We start from the raw sequence: 17,600 nt of genomic DNA on the forward strand, positions 1-17,600 counted from the left end.
ATGTCTTTTAGTGGAACAATGCATTGTTAAACCCACTAACTAATTAAGTCATTGTGATATCTTAAAATATCTCGTACAAAAAAAATCATTTTCGTAAGAGTTTGTCGAATCTGCAACATAAAAAATAACAGACTAAGACACTGTTCTGTAAATAGGTTACCCTTTATTTATTTTAATGAGGGACTCGCCAATGAGTCAGACACAAACTGTAAGAACATAAGACTCAAATACAATTTACATTCATATTATTTCTTTTTTCTTTTTACAAATGCAGAAAGTGTGGCAGCAGACTGCAATGTCTGAAAGGAAAACTGTCTCCTCATTGGGCTCGGGTTACGATACAAACAGAAGTATTAGGTATGGCACAGCTGACCCATTTAAAAGTGCTAAGGGTGTGATTATCGACCCTGTATAGTAGCACAAACACTTTCTTTGTGATCATTTTATCATGTTTAGTTGGTTTAGAGTGGGTGAGTCAGCTGTCAGACATTTACACTGCTTGGCCGAGGAGTCAGTGAGTAGAAGACAAGACAAAACAAAGACAGGAACATCAGAAGGAACTCATCGTCTCTGGTTCATCCCTGTTAGGTTCTTCAGCTGTAAGAAAAGAAAACTTACTATTAAAAATTAAATAAAATTAATAAATAAAATATTATGGCGTCAGTGATTTTGTAATGTTCTAGCATTAAACATTTAATAACATAAAAATATTTGTAATATTTACCTAATTAAAATTCAAACCATTTTCAACTAAAAACTGAAAACTTTTTATGCATTTTGGCCTTTCATTTACCGGTACACGACAACGGCGTTTCGGGGGCCTAAAAAAGCAAACTTTTAAAACAGGTATCAAAGTGTAAGTTTTTGAAAACTATAATTTAATTGTCACAAAATGCAAATAAGTGAAAACAGTGGCGTTATGCATGCGTGTATTACGTGTTCAATCTATAGGCATGTAGTGATTCTTTACAAGGTGACATCGCCAACTACTGGCCTGGCAGCAGAATACACTGTTTAGTCGGTGATCGTTTTAACCATAGATATTATATAGAGACTAGATGCCCTATTGGCTGCTGGGCACCGAGAAATACGGCCGCCATCTTAAACCGGTCGTACTCCTAGTTTCGTTGCTTAGCAGCAGTTAGATTCGAGAGCACTGTGGAGCATTTTCCTGTTCTAATCGGCGGACCAGCGCAAATAGGGCCCGGGATTACTTTTCACAAGTACATTTTAACATTACCGTACTTTTGGTTGTATTTTGTGAATAGAATATTACCAGATAATTGAGAACGAGCAAGGATCTTTGATATTACTGGACTGAAATCGTAGCCAGCTAACGTTAGCTAGGCTATGTTTACTGCATCACTCGGCATGGAGAGGTGGGGTAAAGTAACGTTAATAATTACAAGAGCTTCTCGGTTATCAGATACAAGCATTCTGTGTAATACACACATGACGGCGATGCGCAAATCGAGTGTGTTTGTGTGTGAGAGAGAGAGAGAGAGAGAGAGAGAGAGAGAGAGAGAGAGAGAGAGAGAGAGAGAGAGAGAGAGAGAAAGTGTGTGTGTGTGTGTCACAAATCATTATTGTTTCTTCAACTTATTAAAATATCTTCCTTTACTGCAACTATCTGTTTCTGCTTCTTTATCATATTTATAGTGTGTGATTTATAAAATACCTTATATCCTACATCACATTCCCACAAATGGTAGGGAAAGAGTTAATGCTAAAGATAAACTTTCATTTTTAGTACACCGTTGTCCTGTAAAAGTACCCTTAAGCATATTTTATTTTATTTTAATCACTAAAATACCATCAACTTGAAATAGCAGACTTGGTATTAGGGGCTAATTTAATTTTTTTTGCACTAATTTAGGGCTAATATATTTCTATCTGGAAATTGTATTTTAGCATGGTTACCGTAATTGCGGCTCCCATGAGTCCCTGAACCAAGGCTTCTCCTGTGGCTTGCACCTAAACCAAACAAAGATTACCCAGTATATTAGTAATAATAGCTGATCACATTTTGGGAGCGAAATATCACAAAAAATGGCAGTTTAGTCTGTCTTTCATCAGTTAACCTGTTTAGCCGTGTTCGCCATGTTAACTACATCCTTTATGCGATTGTCGAGGAAGTCCCATGTCTCTTCAAAGTCAGGAGACGAGTCCTGCACCATCACCAGCTCTGTGGTGTTAAAGATCCCGGTCAGTGCCGCCCGCCGCGTGTACCAGTTCATCTAAGACAGAGAAGACATACAGGTGGATGAGCAGACCAAAGCAAGGAGGACGGTGGCGAGTGAGATCAGAGAAGCCACTCACGTCTGTCGAGCGATCGCCTGCGTAGTACCAGACGTCATCCACCATCGTGGACAGGTGCTTCAGGCTGTCGGGGATGTTGTGTGGCAGTAGTAGGATGCTCATGGCCTGCAAAGGCAGAGGAGACATAAACAACAGTGTTTCTTTCTTACTTGCATATTTTTGATTGTATTATAAATGATTGCTTATTAAAGATTGAGCATTTGAAGTTTAGGTTTTGAGAGAGGAGTCTGCACGAGGCAGCGCATACCTGAGGCCACGTGTCAATATAAGGAATCAACATCCGCAGTCTCATCTCTACTGCGTCTCTCAGAAACTCTGCCGTTTCCTTTGATCTAACACATACAAAAATACATGCAGGTTTTAATTACAACACCTAAACATTTTAATTCATTTACATTTACAACAACTGAACTCACAATGGATTATATTTATAATTATTTATCCGCACTATAATATTATATATTCAAATAAGCATTCAAGCATGATTAATTCCCGTAATTTCAATTACAACAAAATAAAACAACTAAAACCAGTGATATTATCATTTACCCCAAATAATCTGGAATAAATAAATCCAATATAATATAATATATGTAGGGGGACAAATTGACATAAATAACTCCACAATAATAAAATGTAATATAATGTTATGTTTTTTACATAAAAAGTAACTGATATAATAATTTAGCCAAAATAATCATAAATAAACCACTGATATTATCATTTACCCAAAATAATTATAAATAAATCCACAATAATATAATATGTAGCTATAATATGTCCAAATGTACATAAAAACTTAAATCCACAACAATACAATATAACATAATATTGAAATTTATATAACAAAATAAAAAAAAATCTATATAAAAATTCTAAATAAACATCTATTAAAAAAAATTCAACACAAGGAGATTTAAGTCACTTTAGACTAGACTCATTGGAAAGGGCTGCACGATGAAATCCACGTCTCACATCCATACAAATTTCCATTTAAAAAAATCAATATAAAATGCAGTTTTTAGGGGTGGCTTCTTAACCCCTGTTATTCACACCTTAACAATGACACAAATCTTGAATAACGAATTATAACAAACTCACTCCGCCTGGCCAAGCTGGACCAGGTTATGTTGCTCTGCCAATGTCTCGGCAAGTTGAGCGTTACACTGTGCAACGAAATGCAGGACCAAGTCTCCGGCTCCATTGTTGAACATCCCAGTGGAAGCTGATGACAGGCCAAGAGTCTGAATCACAAAGCATATAATTACTGTTATACTGTCTAATAATATTTACAATACTTGAGGTTTTCTTTAACTTTAAGAAACAAACCTCTGCTCCGGCTGCGATGGCCTCCACAGTCCAGCCGTGCTCCGGAACGAACTCCAGAGCCGAGGTCAGGATGCGAACCTGGAGCTGCTCTTCCGTCTCGTAGTCTTCGCCGTGTTCGCCACTCTGATCTTGATAACTGAGATGCCAAATTAACTAGGTTAGATTAAATGACAGCAGGGTTGATCCATGTATGACGAATTTAACTCAATTCTTATATTCCATCAGGTCTGGAGGATTGGGGCTCTAACCTGGTGTTCGGCTGGCCATCTTCTAAAGGTTCTGAAGAAGAAGAGCTCTCTCCAGCTGTGGGAACCTCATGGAAGGATGGAGGTGGTACAGATGTGCCACTTTTAGAGTCATCGGCCAATCGTAACAGGGTGGCACGATGGAATCCACGTCTCACATTTCTGCACTGGGGACTGACTATGCCTTGAACTGTAATAGTGCATAACATAAAATAATTACCATGCAACAAAACACTCTAGAATTAGATCATAAAACACGCTCTATACTCTAGTAATAAAAGCTTTGCAATCCAACATTTTAAAAAATCTGCACTGCTGAGCCTTCAGTTTCTTTACTTATTATAATTGATCAGATTCATAAAAGTGAAACAATCTCAAACAAGGGTTAATATTTTAGCATTCAGTTGTATTTCCTGCTTTGCAAATCGTTTACTTTTGAAAAAACATTTGGGAAAGCTTATCTCTATGTAATGCAATTGCACACGTTTCAGTTGATGTTCACCATTATTTCAATACGCATTTGCCATCAAGCTGAATTACACAACCTTCAATTGTTATGGATTGTCATCATGTGCACTTTTTGTTTGTTTGCACACGCAATCCTGCCCTTCATGGTCACCTTCTCTAGTCGCCCAGCTGACTTACATTTGCCTTACTTGGAAGCAGGCAGAACTATTTACAAGATACACCCTCGGTAGCTGCATGTCATGTGTAACTACTGTCAAGTTTTTAAACTAAAACGCTAATGCCCGAAGCCCTGCCACTGTCCCCCGCTTACCGCTGCCGAGACCCCGCAAGACCCTTCCAGCTCTCAGTCCTCTAACCAGCGCCGCCATATCCAACCACAGACTGCGCATGCATGCTATATGATTACAAATGCATAGACAGTAAAAAAAATTACAAAAATGTCGCCATTATCTCTTGCTAAAATCATTCTTCCTCTAGGGGGCTCTTGGTGGCCCAAACAGGGCAATTCGCCGTTGATCCGCATTCAAACCTTAATACAATTATGTCGCACTGTCGGTACACTATGAAGCACATCCAATGAATGATACAAATATACAAATATAATGAAATAATTAAAATGTAATACAATCAGACACACTCAACAAATGTTTATCCACCTAAGTATTCTTTGTAAATGTATTACACACACCACAAACGACGATGATTGGCCAACTGTAGTCAGCGCGGAGAAAAGCTAAATGTACCACGCGTACCACGTAACAAAGTCGTCAACTGAGCAATACTTAATACCTCAAAAACGAATTTTGTATGTCCATTAAATTGATAATACACAGTAAAGAGTTGATACATGAAAACCGGGTTTACTATCCATTGTACTAATCAATCAGTGAACGTTTATAGGCCAAGACGTGGATTGCCATTCTAGTGGTTTGGTTTATTCTAACAGCAGATGATGTCGTCGTCATCCAAGCGCGACACCTACATAACAAGTTGCGACGTCCATCGTGACCGGTGTTGGAAAAACATTTTTTGACGCGATAAACAGGTGGGACATCTGTTTATTATTGTTCAGAAGACTTGTCTTTGTGAACATTCTGTTGTGTGGATGGGTTTTCTGATATTTGGCTGAACTGAATGGTACGTTAAAGCTGTTTTGTTACATTGGCAAGGTGGTCTCAGATGCACAATGGTGTCTGTTTACGTTGTGTTATAACGGCATTGTCACCATGATGCAGCAGATCTTACTGTAAATAGTAATTTGTAATGGTTAGTGTAACTGGGACAGAATCGGGCAAAGAGATACAACTTAATACATGTATCTGATTATGAGCTAGTCTGCTAAAGGAATATATACATACAGTACCTGTCAAAAGTTTGGAAACCGTGATATTGGATTTTTTTTACATTTTAAAATAATGGTTTTCTATTTTAATATAGGCTACTTTAAAATATAATTTATTTATTTGATGCAAAGCTGAATTTTCATCAGGCATTCCTCCAGTCTCCAGTGGCACATGATCCTTCAGAAATCATTCTAATACATACCTGTCAACACTCCCGTTTTCACCGGGACTCTCCCGTATTTCACACCCATCTCCCGCCCCCCTCCCGTTTTGTCCTTTCTCCCGTGAAACTCCCGTAATTTGTGTTCCCAAACGTTGTTATATGAATAATCACATCAATATATTATTCCAAGGTTGCCCAGTTGTCAGATCTTGTATGAAACCCATCCTACTCGCGCAATCAACACATCATACACATTTCAACCCATTTGTGAGCTCAACCTGGCAACCTACAACTCAGTAGCGCTGTTGACGTGCGCAGATCGACGCGGGAAGTTGAATAAAGCGATCACTGGTAGAAATGGGAGGAGAAGACTCCGTGGTAAATATTTCACGTAATTAACGCAGCATCCGTTTTTTCTGTCATCCTTTGGCTGGCGTTTCATTATATGATGCGCTTGTATTCTTGCAAATGCTTTTAAACCATTCACGGCAAAGACAAATTGAGCGCCAAAATCGAGAACACACAATTCTGCAAAAATGTCCGTTTTGTCGAGTATCCTCATAAGAGCAGACTGAGCACTCTTAAATTAGTTAAATAGTTTTAAATGAACATAAAGAAGAGTTGTGAGAGAATGAGGCGCGTGTGAGATCCGCGTGCGTCTCTCTCTGTCAGCAGCGACTGCTCTTAAAGACACAGTAGCCAAAAAAATCTTTCTGTCAGTAAAGTTAATCACAGAACAAAGGGAACAGAGAAAAACACTCACTGCTCTTGACAAAAGAACATTTGTAACTTTAATAATGATTAATCTATGTATAATTTAACATTTATGCAGTGCAAACTGTTTGATAACTGAATAAAATTTCTGTATATTTCCTACCTTTTAGACAAATATTTAAAATATACTGTCTTTGTTGTTTCTACATTAATTTGGAGATTAAATGTGAAATTATGACATTATAAAATATATAAAAAACAAGGTTTTTTTATCGTGAGTAATCACATAATTTTTTTTTGTTTCTAACCAAGCAACATCCCCCCCCCCCCCCCCCCCCCCCGTTCAGATCTCCCGTATTTTAGTACCCAAATGTTGACAGGTATGTTCTAATATGCTGATTTATTATCAAGATTGGAAATAGTTGTGCTTCTTAATATTTTTTCTATTGTGCTGCTTAAAAGATTGTAAAAAAAAAAAAAAAAAAGCAGCACAACTGTTTCCAAAATAGATTATAAATCAGCATATTAGAATGATTTCTGGAGGATCATGTGACACTGAAGACTGGAGGAATGATGCTGAATAATCAGCTTTGCATGACAAAAATAAATTATATTTTAAAGTATATTAAAATACAAAACCATTATTTTGAATTGTAATAATAGTTCCCAATATTACAGGGTTTCTTTCTGTAATTTTGATCAAATAAATGCAGGCTTGATGAGCATAAAATACTTCTTTCAAAAGCATTAAAATAGTAATGTTTATATATTTATTTATTACCAGTAGCAGGTGATGGCAGACCTTGGACTGAAGGAGGGGGACAGGGTGCTGCTGGTATGGACTCAGACATCATCTCCCGCTGCACTCAAGGAGTTTGCTGAAACTATTGGCTCTATTGTTGGTAACCAGAGTCTGGTGTCTTTGGAGAACATGGAGAGACTACAACTTTGTAAGTACACAGACTGAGACTTGCAAGTAATAAACTCTTATGCTTGAGTTAAAGAATTAAAGGAATATTTTCCCCAAAATGTTAACATACCTCGCATCTGTCTGTTTTAGCTTCTAATGCACCTTCAAGTTATGACTGGGTTCTCTCAGGCCTTCTGGCTGATAGCTCACCAATCCACAGTTCTGAAATCCTGGCTGAGATCGCCAGAGTGATGAAACCTGGAGGGAAACTTGTGCTAGAAGAGCCAGTAACAGGTATCGAATTCAGAACGCCACAGTCTGTACAGCATCCTCGAGTGGAAAGAATCAGTGCTGACAGTTCGCCTTGTAACGTTTCTTCTCAGGTTCTGAAGACAGCAGTGTGAGGACCGCTGGGAAACTGATGTCAGCTCTTAAACTGTGTGGATTAATGTCTGTCACAGAGGTCAGCATCCAGTGATTTTCCTGAGTTGATTCAGTGTAGGACTGGGGTAGTATATAACATGTACACATTTTCACAGGTGAAGACGGAGCCGCTGAGCCCAGAAGCAGCCGCATCTCTGAGAGAGCGCTCAGGGTTCCAGGGAAACACGCTTTCAAGGGTGCGAATGTCAGCATCTAAACCTAACTTTGAGGTCGGATCCTCGACGCAACTGAAGCTTTCCTTTGGCAAGAAAACAACTAAGACAGGTCTGTGGTTTTTAAGCACTTCCGCATTAAATGCAACACAAGGTCAAAATTGACCCCATGAACGTATTCTGGTCTTATTGTGCTTGATTCCTCACACCGTTATTCAAAGATATTGTTTTTGCAGTGGACAAGTGAACACTTTCCCTGCCAGCATTTATTTGAAAAAGTTGCCGGCCACCGCCAGCTTTTTTGATCATTTCCACAAAAATCTCCACTTGGAGAATTTTGCCAATGGTGGGGAAGCGACGCGTTGGGTTATAATTACGTTTTACTTTATACAAGGTTTTGAATGATGTTTCATGTTGATGTATCAATCAATTAAAATTGGGCAAATCAATGCATTCACAACACTTGCTTTCTGCAGAGAAGCCCGCTCTTGATCCAAGCACTGCACAGAAGTGGACTCTATCAGCCAATGATATTGATGACGATGATGTGGTATGTAATGATCTATTCAGTCTTGTGCCTTTTGTGAAGAACCCATACTGAGCATGTTGTTTTGCTCCTTCACTTCTCTAGGATTTGGTGGATTCAGATGCACTTTTAGATGCTGATGATCTGAAGAAGCCTGACCCGTCCTCCCTCAAGGCCTCCTGCGGAGATGACTCCAAAAAGAAGAAAAAAGCCTGCAAAAACTGGTGATTACCTCAAATTAAACAACATATAAAGCTGTAAACATTGTATCCATCTACTAACAGGACTGTTCTTGGTCTGTAGCACTTGTGGTCTTGCTGATGAATTGGAACAGGAGAGTAAAGCCGCTCAGAAAGCCAGCCAGCCCAAATCAGCCTGTGGAAGTGTATGTATTTCTATCATTAAATTATTTCTTTGTATTTAGAAGTTTTGTATAAATTAAGACTTATTTTTCTTATCTCTCTAGTGTTATCTGGGCGATGCCTTTCGATGTGCCAGCTGTCCATATCTAGGCATGCCTGCCTTCAAACCTGGAGAGAAGGTTCTGCTGGCCAGCACTGATATAGCTGATGCATAGACACTTTTGAGACTTTATTACATTCCGTTATGATTCTGCAACATCAAGGCCCAGATTACATTTCCATCTGTGTAATTAACAGGGACACAGTTCTGTGTCATTTCTGTAAATTGATTGGTTTGGTTGTAAACATCTCTTACCATCAGATTTGTATTCTTTAAATATGTCAAACAGTATTCAGAGAGAGATCACTGACTATGTCGAAAATATGAATCTCTGGATTATATCAGTCTCATCTTTATGTATAAGCAAGTAAAGTCCGTTTTGAGTAAATTTTGTTTTATTTGAAAATCCAAAGTAGTTTGCCTTCTGTATAGTGTACTGTAGAGTTATTATTTTAAGCTAAAATGAAATGCTTAATAAAATTTGTTAAAATAATACATGGACTTTTGCCTTATGTATTCATATATACTGATAAGAGAGCATTATGCACAGTCACCGGTGAAACGAATATTGTTGATCATCTCCTAACAAGGACCCATATATTAAGGTCTGGGTAGTGGTGATAATTTACCAACAGAGGTCCGAGGAGGCACAAACCACAAACCGGCGACAGGATGTCGGGCGCACAAGGCTCATCGATGCACAAGGGCAATGAAAGCTGTCTGGTCCGAGCCAACTTAAGGTCTACTGTGGCACACAGTCACACTAATTTTTAATGATGGTTACAGGAGGAATATGTCAACACACAGTGCATCACACTCTACTGCGTAGCCAGCGACCAATCAGTGTCCATGATGACCCGTCCACCATTGAAAGCACCTACAATGGGCGCACGAGCGTCGGAACTAGACCTTAGAACAATGGAAGAAGGTCCGATGAGTTCCTTTTTACATCACGGGGACACCCCTTCATGACAATGGTGTTCCCTGGTGGAAGTGGCTTCTTTCAGCAGGATAATGCACACATTGTTCTGGAATGGATTGAGGAAGATGATGAAGAGTTCAAGGTGTTGCCTTGGCCTCAAAATTTCCCAGATCTCAATCCAATTGAACATCTGGGATGTGCTGGAACACAGGACACCTTCAGGAGTCTTATAAAGTCCATTCCTCGGTGGGTCGGTGCTGTTTCAGCAGCACGCGGAGGACGAACTGCATATTAGGCAGGTGGTCACAATGAGTTGGCTCATCGGTGTATATTCAACCCATTTCATATGATCACTACTTTAAACAGCATCATGGGACTTGTGTAGTGCCATACAGTTTGAACTATTACTATATAGTATTCAATCAGAATGAATCTGCAAACGACACAAAGTAATATCTCTGATCTGATGTATTTAAAATCCTTATTATACATCAGATTGTCTAGATAAGTTACTAAATCATCACCACTGTGAACATTTGAATAGTGTGGTGTAAAAGTTCACAGTCATTAAAACACTTTGGATAAGCAATGTCTTGGAATAAAATGCAAACAACTGATGACCTAATTCACCTAGAGTCTTGATCATTGTCATTGGTCAAGGTTCGGTGACAGAGAAGTCCATTTTAATGTCACCAGTATGAGGTTCAAAGGTTAAATTGTAGGAAAGATCTTCCCTTCCATTCCCAGAAGTTTCCCTCACAGATCTGAAGAAGAACACTCCTTGTTTCCGGTGTGGGTTCCACACACAAGCTCCCTGTTAAATGAGAAAAAAAAAACATTAAGGTGAATAGGCCAGGAGAGTGACACCTGATTATTACTGTATTATTTGAATTTGCATTAAAACATTTTTACAAAGACTGAAATTTCATCTGAATTTCAATGGAATATTGTTTGTACAATAAACAAGATAATATTTAGCAAATACCTCTTCACTGACTGGCTTGGTTAGGCCCATGCTTACGGTGACGTCCTCAGTCAGCTGATACTCCATCCAGAGGACGACACCGTGACAGCGTCCTCTCCTGAAACATCAGTATCGGGTAAGAGCGCTGTTGTAGCTAGCATCACTAATACAATATCTATTAGGCATGTGTTTTTAATTATATATATTTTTATATATATTATTTACGTTACTGCTTAAAAGTTTCCGTAAGAAAGAGACAGTAAGAATTTTTGTAAAATAAATTAATACTACGATTCTGCAAGGATGCATTAAAATAATAAGAAATGCCAGTAAAGACATTTATAATAGTAGAAAAGAATGAGGAATGGAATAATAAATGCTGGTATTTAGATTTTGAAAGAATCCTAAAGAAAAGTTTTGCAGTTTTACTCTTTTTCAACATTCATAATAATAAGAAATGCTTTAACAAATCAGCATATTAGAATGATTTCTGAAGGATCATGTGGAGGAATGACTGCTGAAAATTCAGCTTTTCCATCACAGAGTTAAAATACATTTTAATATACATTTAATACATTAAATTGTAATAATATTTCACAATATAAATTTATTTTCTGATCAAATAAATGCAGCCATGATGAGCAGAAGAGACTTCTTTCCAAAAATCGTATCAACCACAAACATTTGAAAAGTAGTGTATTTCAATAATATATTTTATACAGTAATATAAACGTTATTTATATTAACATGTGATATAAAATATTACACATAATAATTATATTATGTAATATATTAAGTTATAATATGTTCGTTTTACCCTGTAAATGGCACAGTTCCATCACTGTTGATTGGTTGCTCAGGAACACATTGTGTGAAGTCAAACGTCATGACTGGACGTGGTTTTGTTAGGGCACGACAGGGGTATTCCCAGAGTGGGTGTGGCTCTGCCTCCCAGGATTCACGGAAATCCAAAGATCGCTGTGGGTGGAGTTAATCGCAAAAGCATGTTAATCAACTGCATTAAAATGTCATGTTAATTGTTGAATTCAAGACTGAGTTCAGACCAAAAACCTGTAACTAGTGCTTACCTGAATCATCTCATCCATAGGACTGACGTCAAAGCCCTCACAAGTGCCGCAGGGAACTCGGATTCGCCACAGATCCTGATTAAAAATTTAAAAAATTACACATTTAGTCTGCAAATGTGTAATACAGAAGTTAGTATATCCGACATGTATCCAAAATAAATAATTGACCTGAAATTCAACAGCGGTTATGTAAAGTGTGGCGGCACGAGGCAGGATGGCAGCGTTGGGCAGAAGCAGCTGGGCAACAGCGGTGCGACAATACCAGAAGAACAGAGAGTGCCACGGCAGAAGACTGGTGCTGAAGTAGGGCTCTCCCATCAATACGGAAATCTGAAGGGGGATATCAAGCTGCATTTATTTCATCAAAAAAAGTAAAAACCAAAATATTGTGGAAATTGTATTACAAGTTAAAAATAACGTTTCCATTTTCATATCTTTTAAAATATAATTAATTCCTGTGATGCAAAGCTGAATTTTCAGCACCATTACTCCAGTCTTCAGTGTCACATGGTCCTTCAGAAATCATTTAAATATGTTGATTTGCTGCTCAAGAAACATTTCTTACCATTATCAATGCTGACAAAAAAAAAAAAATTGTGCTGCTTAATATTGTTGTGAAAAGTCGATACATTTGTTTGATATTCACAAACTTTAGTAACATTTTAAATGCCTTTACTGTCACAATTGAATGTATCCTTGCTAAAATATGTGATAAAGTCAGATTCTGCAGAGGCTTCAAATCAAGTCAACAAATACATGTAAAGTACATATAAAGTGGGTATAATGGTGTATACACAGATTCATTTAGTTCGTACCTGATTTCCTTCCAAATCAGCCAATGAGAGTTGCTCGGGTCGTATTCCCAGCAGCTGTACACCATGCTTCAGTGAGTTAGTATGTAGCACCTGTGAGCAGGAGATCAAATGTTTCAGAACCAATCCTGTCTGAACTCAGGTAGGCAATTCTTTTTTAGCTTCAAAATCTCACCTGTTCAATCACTTGCTTTGCCATTCCGGAGTTTTCCAAACTAAACACCTGGAAGAAAGAAAGAAAGATTCATATTCAGTATGTTCTGTTTCAAAACTTAGTAAGCTGCCTAACTAGACAGTATTTTAAGGTGTCATATGCATGCTTTCAATACTACATTAAGTTGCACTATAATTTACTTAAAATGTATAATTTACTTGTTATATATAGTTCATTTTCACTTAAAACAGATACCCAATATTGCATTGTTAGCTTAGCAACAAGCTAACATCAAACTATATTGGTCAATTCAATTGAAAATCGTGTAGTTGCTTATAATTTACTTAATGTATATAAAAATTATAAAAATGGTTCAGTTTGACTAAGAAATTATTTACCTAATATTGCATCATTATCTTAGCAACATGCTAACATCCAACTCTACTGAAATCAACTGTAAGTCGTGTAGTGCAGTTGCTTATAGTTTACTTAAAAATGTATAATTTACTCACTAAAAATATTGAATTGTTAGTTTAGTATCATGCTATCATCAAACAGTGTTGGTCAATTGCAAGGCATGTGGTGTATAGAGTTGCTTATAATTTCTTGATTTAATTATGAGTTTCCATGATGCTGCCTCAGAAGGCGACTGTCTGTGTAGGGAGAAGGCAGATCGCCGGGTTTTGAAGCAGACCTAAATTTGTGAATCTTAAGACTCAAGCAAACACATGGGCTACTCACCTTTTTAGATCCAAGCAGATGAGCAAAAATAGGCAACAGGCTCCCATCACTGACAGATAAACACACACTGTCTGGTTTCAGAATCTGCAAGCATACATGCAAACACACTCAACTATGAGCCATCGCCAGAAAGCAGCACTTCAAGCTCACATAAATCAACAGTGAATGTAAAAGTATAACTTACACTGCGTAATGCGTTCACATAACTCTCAGTCCTCTGTTCGTCGTTTAGTTCCCCGAAGCGAGGCCTTGTCCAGACCAGGTGGGCCTGACAGCTGCAGGATGGCCGAAACTGCGCCTCTTTGACAACATTTTGTTCACTAAAAGACAGACTGTCAAAAATGTAATACCGTCTTCCTCATAGACAGTTCCGTTTAAAACCGAGGGCATGTTATCTGTCTAAAACACTGATCGAAAGCCTCTTTACCTGTTCGTGAGGTTGTACCACAGACTGTAGTCATCATGGGAGACGATTAAGCTCAGCTCTTCTCCTTCTGAAACATTCTTCTCTGCAGGGAGGAAGTAGACACTCTGCATCCAGTGATCCCTCCACTGTACATCACATGATGCAAGATATTATCAAATATAGTTATACCAAGTCAAAGTAATACAGTGTTCATATCAGAGGGGCCTTTTCCAAAGACATCCCACCCCAAATGTTTATATTATTGTCAATTAATACCGTAATTTTTAGCATTGTGACATTCAAAAACTAATGTCAAAGATGATTCTTGAAATTCGCTCATTAATATTATCAGCTAAGCACGAGTACTTACAGGGTAAGTTTGAGGTTCTGAATAGGTCCAACTAGGGGCCATTGTGCACACTATGTTGCCATCAGGGTCCATGTCGATGTCCCACCAGGATAAGACCACCTGTGCTCTCCCGCTGGTCTGGGCCTTGAACTGTGCCGTGTAGGACTGAGCAGCACTGCTAACCGGCTTGCTGAAATCAACACTGAAGTGGAAAAATAGATCAGTTAATTATGCAACAAATGGCCCATTTTAATTTAGAGAGCTAAACAACCATCCAAACTTGTACCTGAACATGGTGCAGATGGGCCCGAGGGGAGTGAAAGACTGTGGAGACACCTGGCTAAGCTGGATGTCACAGACAGAGGGCGCTCCTGTACACTCCACTACAGCAGAAGAGGGCAGCAGTTTGTTCCCGTCCACGTCTATGGGTTGCATCTGTGACCATTTCCACAGCATATCCGACTCCACCAGCTGGGAATAGACCGTGGCACGGTGTGGCACAGCTTCACAACCTGCCTGTGCCAGTGAGAGCAGCAGCATTAAACACTTAAAAGACACAGCAGAATGTATAAATGCGATTTACAACTGTATTTATTTACCTTGACAAGGTGTGTGTGTGCATGTTCATAGCTGGGCAACGCGCCTTCTCCGATCAGCTCTGTATCAAACAGCTCCGTGACAAGGATGTTTGCTCGTTCTTGCATGTCTCCATCTGCAGATACAAACTCTATTATATTTGCAAGACATTCAAGGTGATACAAATGAGGCTGTCCATTACAATATTTACAATATGGCACTCAAGTTGCTTATGTATGCATGTATGACACATACATATATAATAAAATTAATTTATAAAATATTTACATTTTTTAATATAATTTTTATATTTCATAATAAAAAAAATTATATATATATATATATATATATATATATATAAAATATACACACACACATATACATTTATATAAAATATAATATAACATTTATATAACACACATATAAAATATAACAAATGTAATGCAATATTACAATCATATAAATATATAATAAAATATTATTTTAAAGTATTATTTATTATTTATGGAAAGTATTCAATTACGGAGCTCCGCTTGTGACTTGGGGAGAAAAAGTATGTATTTCGTATACATATGTCCGCATGTCATGTGCTGGGCTCCGTATAAAATATATATAAAAAAATATATACAATATACAGTACATACAAATGACAGGTATATAATTTCAACATTTTCATAAATATTTATCATAGAAAAAAATATTATTTATTAATACATTTATATATATATATTTTATATTTATAATAATCCTTAAGTACCTATTGGTGCTGCACAGTGATACATTATATTCAATAGGTAGTAGTTATACTATACATTTTATCCTATATTTTAATACTGCTTGAATGCTGTTGCAACCAATCAAAATTCATGACTGTAATTATTATCAGTACAGTTTTACAATCACTACTATTGAACACTAATGCATAGTACTTGTTGAATCTACCTGGATAATAAATATAATGATTGTTATCTAACCTGGTCCAACCGTAACTTCTGTGGAGTGTTTGTTGATGATCTTGATTTTGTCTGAGAAGCCGTTCCTCTCCGTGATGGAAGTGGCAGCCTGTGCCATGGGCTTAAACACCTGTGTGGTATTCACATTTTTGTCTTCAGCCAAATTCCATCTTATTAATCGACATTCAATACATCAGCATTAGTAAGTACCTCTATAGCATAGCAGTAGTCGGCTCCAGCCGTCACAGCCATCATGGATAGCAGACCCGTCCCAGTGCCGATGTCCAGGACCACCACCCGTTCGCCGCGGGCCTTCACTCTGCTCACCGCTGCCCGAATGCCTTGGTAGTATTTCTCATTCTTAGGAACACACGGCAGAATTATTCAAATTTAGCAAAGTTACTCTATGTTTAAAACCAGATCATAATCAGTCCATATGCTTTAGGAAAATGTCAAATTAAGCTAATCTTGATTTTTCACCAAAAAAATGTAAATTGTCATGTCATTCTGATTTTCTTTTTTACATGGAACATGAATTTAATGCAAAATGCCCTCCTTTATAGGAGCTACATTTTTTTTAGAACCATCATTTTGATTTACAGTATTTATTTATGTAATTGTATTATGTGCATGTATGTATCCAGCAACAAAACTCACTCTGTCTTTATCGTGGAGCATGTCTGCATAGCAGGACCTAGGTAGGGGACACACAAACCATTGTCAAGCAATGTCCAAATAATTTACTCCCTGTCTCATGACAGGATAGCACATTACTACAATTCGATTAAGTGTAATTGATATTCTGGCACAGTTACCGACACGTCCACGTGTTAGAACAACAATAGCAACAAGTCACTGTCTAGAATTTTCACGTCATTTTGTAAAGTTACATTTTTGGAAAGGTATCATTGATCACTTCTACATAAAGAGGCAAATATCAGTTGGTGTGTAAGTATGGTGATGTTACATGAGATGGATTACACACCTCGCAATCTCCTGATGGTAATCATACTCCTCGCTTTCCTCAACCCAGTCCAGCGCTCCGGTTGTTGGATTTGCACGACCGCAAAAGGTCTTCATTGTCATTTCAGTCTTAAGTAAACACACTAAACTATGAATGTTTTTGTACTATAAATGTCTAGATCGTTCACAAATAGATTAATACAACATGATCTCTCCGGGCGCGGCCATGTTTTTTCAAGAAGTCACGCCCCTAAGATCACGTGACCACATAAAGCTTCTTCCCTTCAGCCGTTGCCAAAATTTCTTTAAATGCTTTTAGGTTTGCAATTTTGAAGTTTTGTGTTTAATAACGAAGAAACAGCTCACATATTAGTCAAAGTGGCGCTTTTAAATCGAGGTAAGTGATTGGGTGTCCTTGTTTTTGAAATGTTGGGCCCAGAAAGTCTTGCTTGTCTTGTTGTTGAACATTATTTAGCTCTCAATCAGTTTTGTAGTGCGATTCCCTTCTCAGTCATAGGTGGCCTGGGTTTGTAAAAAAACTAAGTTTTTTTTATTGTAGATTGTAAAGCAAATGTTTGTGCATTCAATTTAGTGTTG

General features: G+C 37.8%; 3 protein-coding genes across 10 annotated transcripts; 1 reads left to right on the top strand and 2 right to left on the bottom strand.

The window, feature by feature from the left end:
• Positions 1-143: 143 nt before the first annotated feature.
• coq9 (coenzyme Q9 homolog) lies at positions 144-5,318 on the bottom strand. Of its 5 annotated transcripts, none has more exons than XM_079604052.1 (10): positions 5,050-5,318; positions 4,672-4,755; positions 3,897-4,083; positions 3,649-3,784; positions 3,421-3,563; positions 2,567-2,651; positions 2,320-2,424; positions 2,082-2,237; positions 1,921-1,974; positions 144-597 (listed from the first exon to the last, which is right to left on the bottom strand). In XM_079604052.1, the coding sequence occupies exons 2-10, from the start codon at positions 4,748-4,750 to the stop codon at positions 562-564; spliced, it is 981 nt and encodes a 326-aa protein (XP_079460178.1). In that variant the 5' UTR covers positions 4,751-4,755; positions 5,050-5,318; the 3' UTR covers positions 144-561. The 5 variants fall into 5 exon arrangements, 4 of the variants coding, with proteins under 4 accessions (XP_079460178.1, XP_079460179.1, XP_079460177.1 ...); XM_079604053.1 differs by having other exon boundaries at positions 5,018-5,318; XR_013796559.1 differs by lacking the exon at positions 5,050-5,318 and having other exon boundaries at positions 144-1,054; positions 1,622-1,974; positions 4,672-4,774.
• Positions 5,283-9,481, top strand: ciapin1 (cytokine induced apoptosis inhibitor 1). 4 transcript variants are annotated; one of them, XM_079604055.1, is made up of 9 exons: positions 5,283-5,406; positions 7,366-7,531; positions 7,642-7,785; positions 7,875-7,954; positions 8,031-8,199; positions 8,564-8,637; positions 8,719-8,837; positions 8,917-8,998; positions 9,080-9,481. In XM_079604055.1, exons 2-9 carry the CDS (start codon positions 7,375-7,377, stop codon positions 9,188-9,190), a joined length of 936 nt encoding a protein of 311 aa, XP_079460181.1. In that variant the 5' UTR covers positions 5,283-5,406; positions 7,366-7,374; the 3' UTR covers positions 9,191-9,481. The 4 variants fall into 4 exon arrangements, with proteins under 4 accessions (XP_079460181.1, XP_079460180.1, XP_079460183.1 ...); XM_079604054.1 differs by having other exon boundaries at positions 5,288-5,406; positions 7,369-7,531; XM_079604057.1 differs by having other exon boundaries at positions 5,344-5,498; positions 7,369-7,531.
• Positions 9,457-17,507, bottom strand: prmt7 (protein arginine methyltransferase 7). Its single transcript, XM_079604049.1, has 17 exons — positions 17,026-17,507; positions 16,698-16,734; positions 16,251-16,400; positions 16,062-16,170; positions 15,111-15,223; positions 14,798-15,027; positions 14,533-14,713; positions 14,184-14,308; positions 13,941-14,076; positions 13,757-13,840; positions 13,037-13,084; positions 12,865-12,954; positions 12,218-12,379; positions 12,050-12,124; positions 11,779-11,939; positions 10,983-11,079; positions 9,457-10,811 (listed from the first exon to the last, which is right to left on the bottom strand). Exons 1-17 carry the CDS (start codon positions 17,124-17,126, stop codon positions 10,653-10,655), a joined length of 2,058 nt encoding a protein of 685 aa, XP_079460175.1. The 5' UTR covers positions 17,127-17,507; the 3' UTR covers positions 9,457-10,652.
• Between the last annotated feature and the right edge of the window lie 93 nt (positions 17,508-17,600).

This window comes from Phoxinus phoxinus, assembly GCF_949152265.1.
Source record: "Phoxinus phoxinus genome assembly, chromosome: 25".
Taxonomy (NCBI): Eukaryota; Metazoa; Chordata; class Actinopteri; order Cypriniformes; family Leuciscidae; genus Phoxinus; species Phoxinus phoxinus.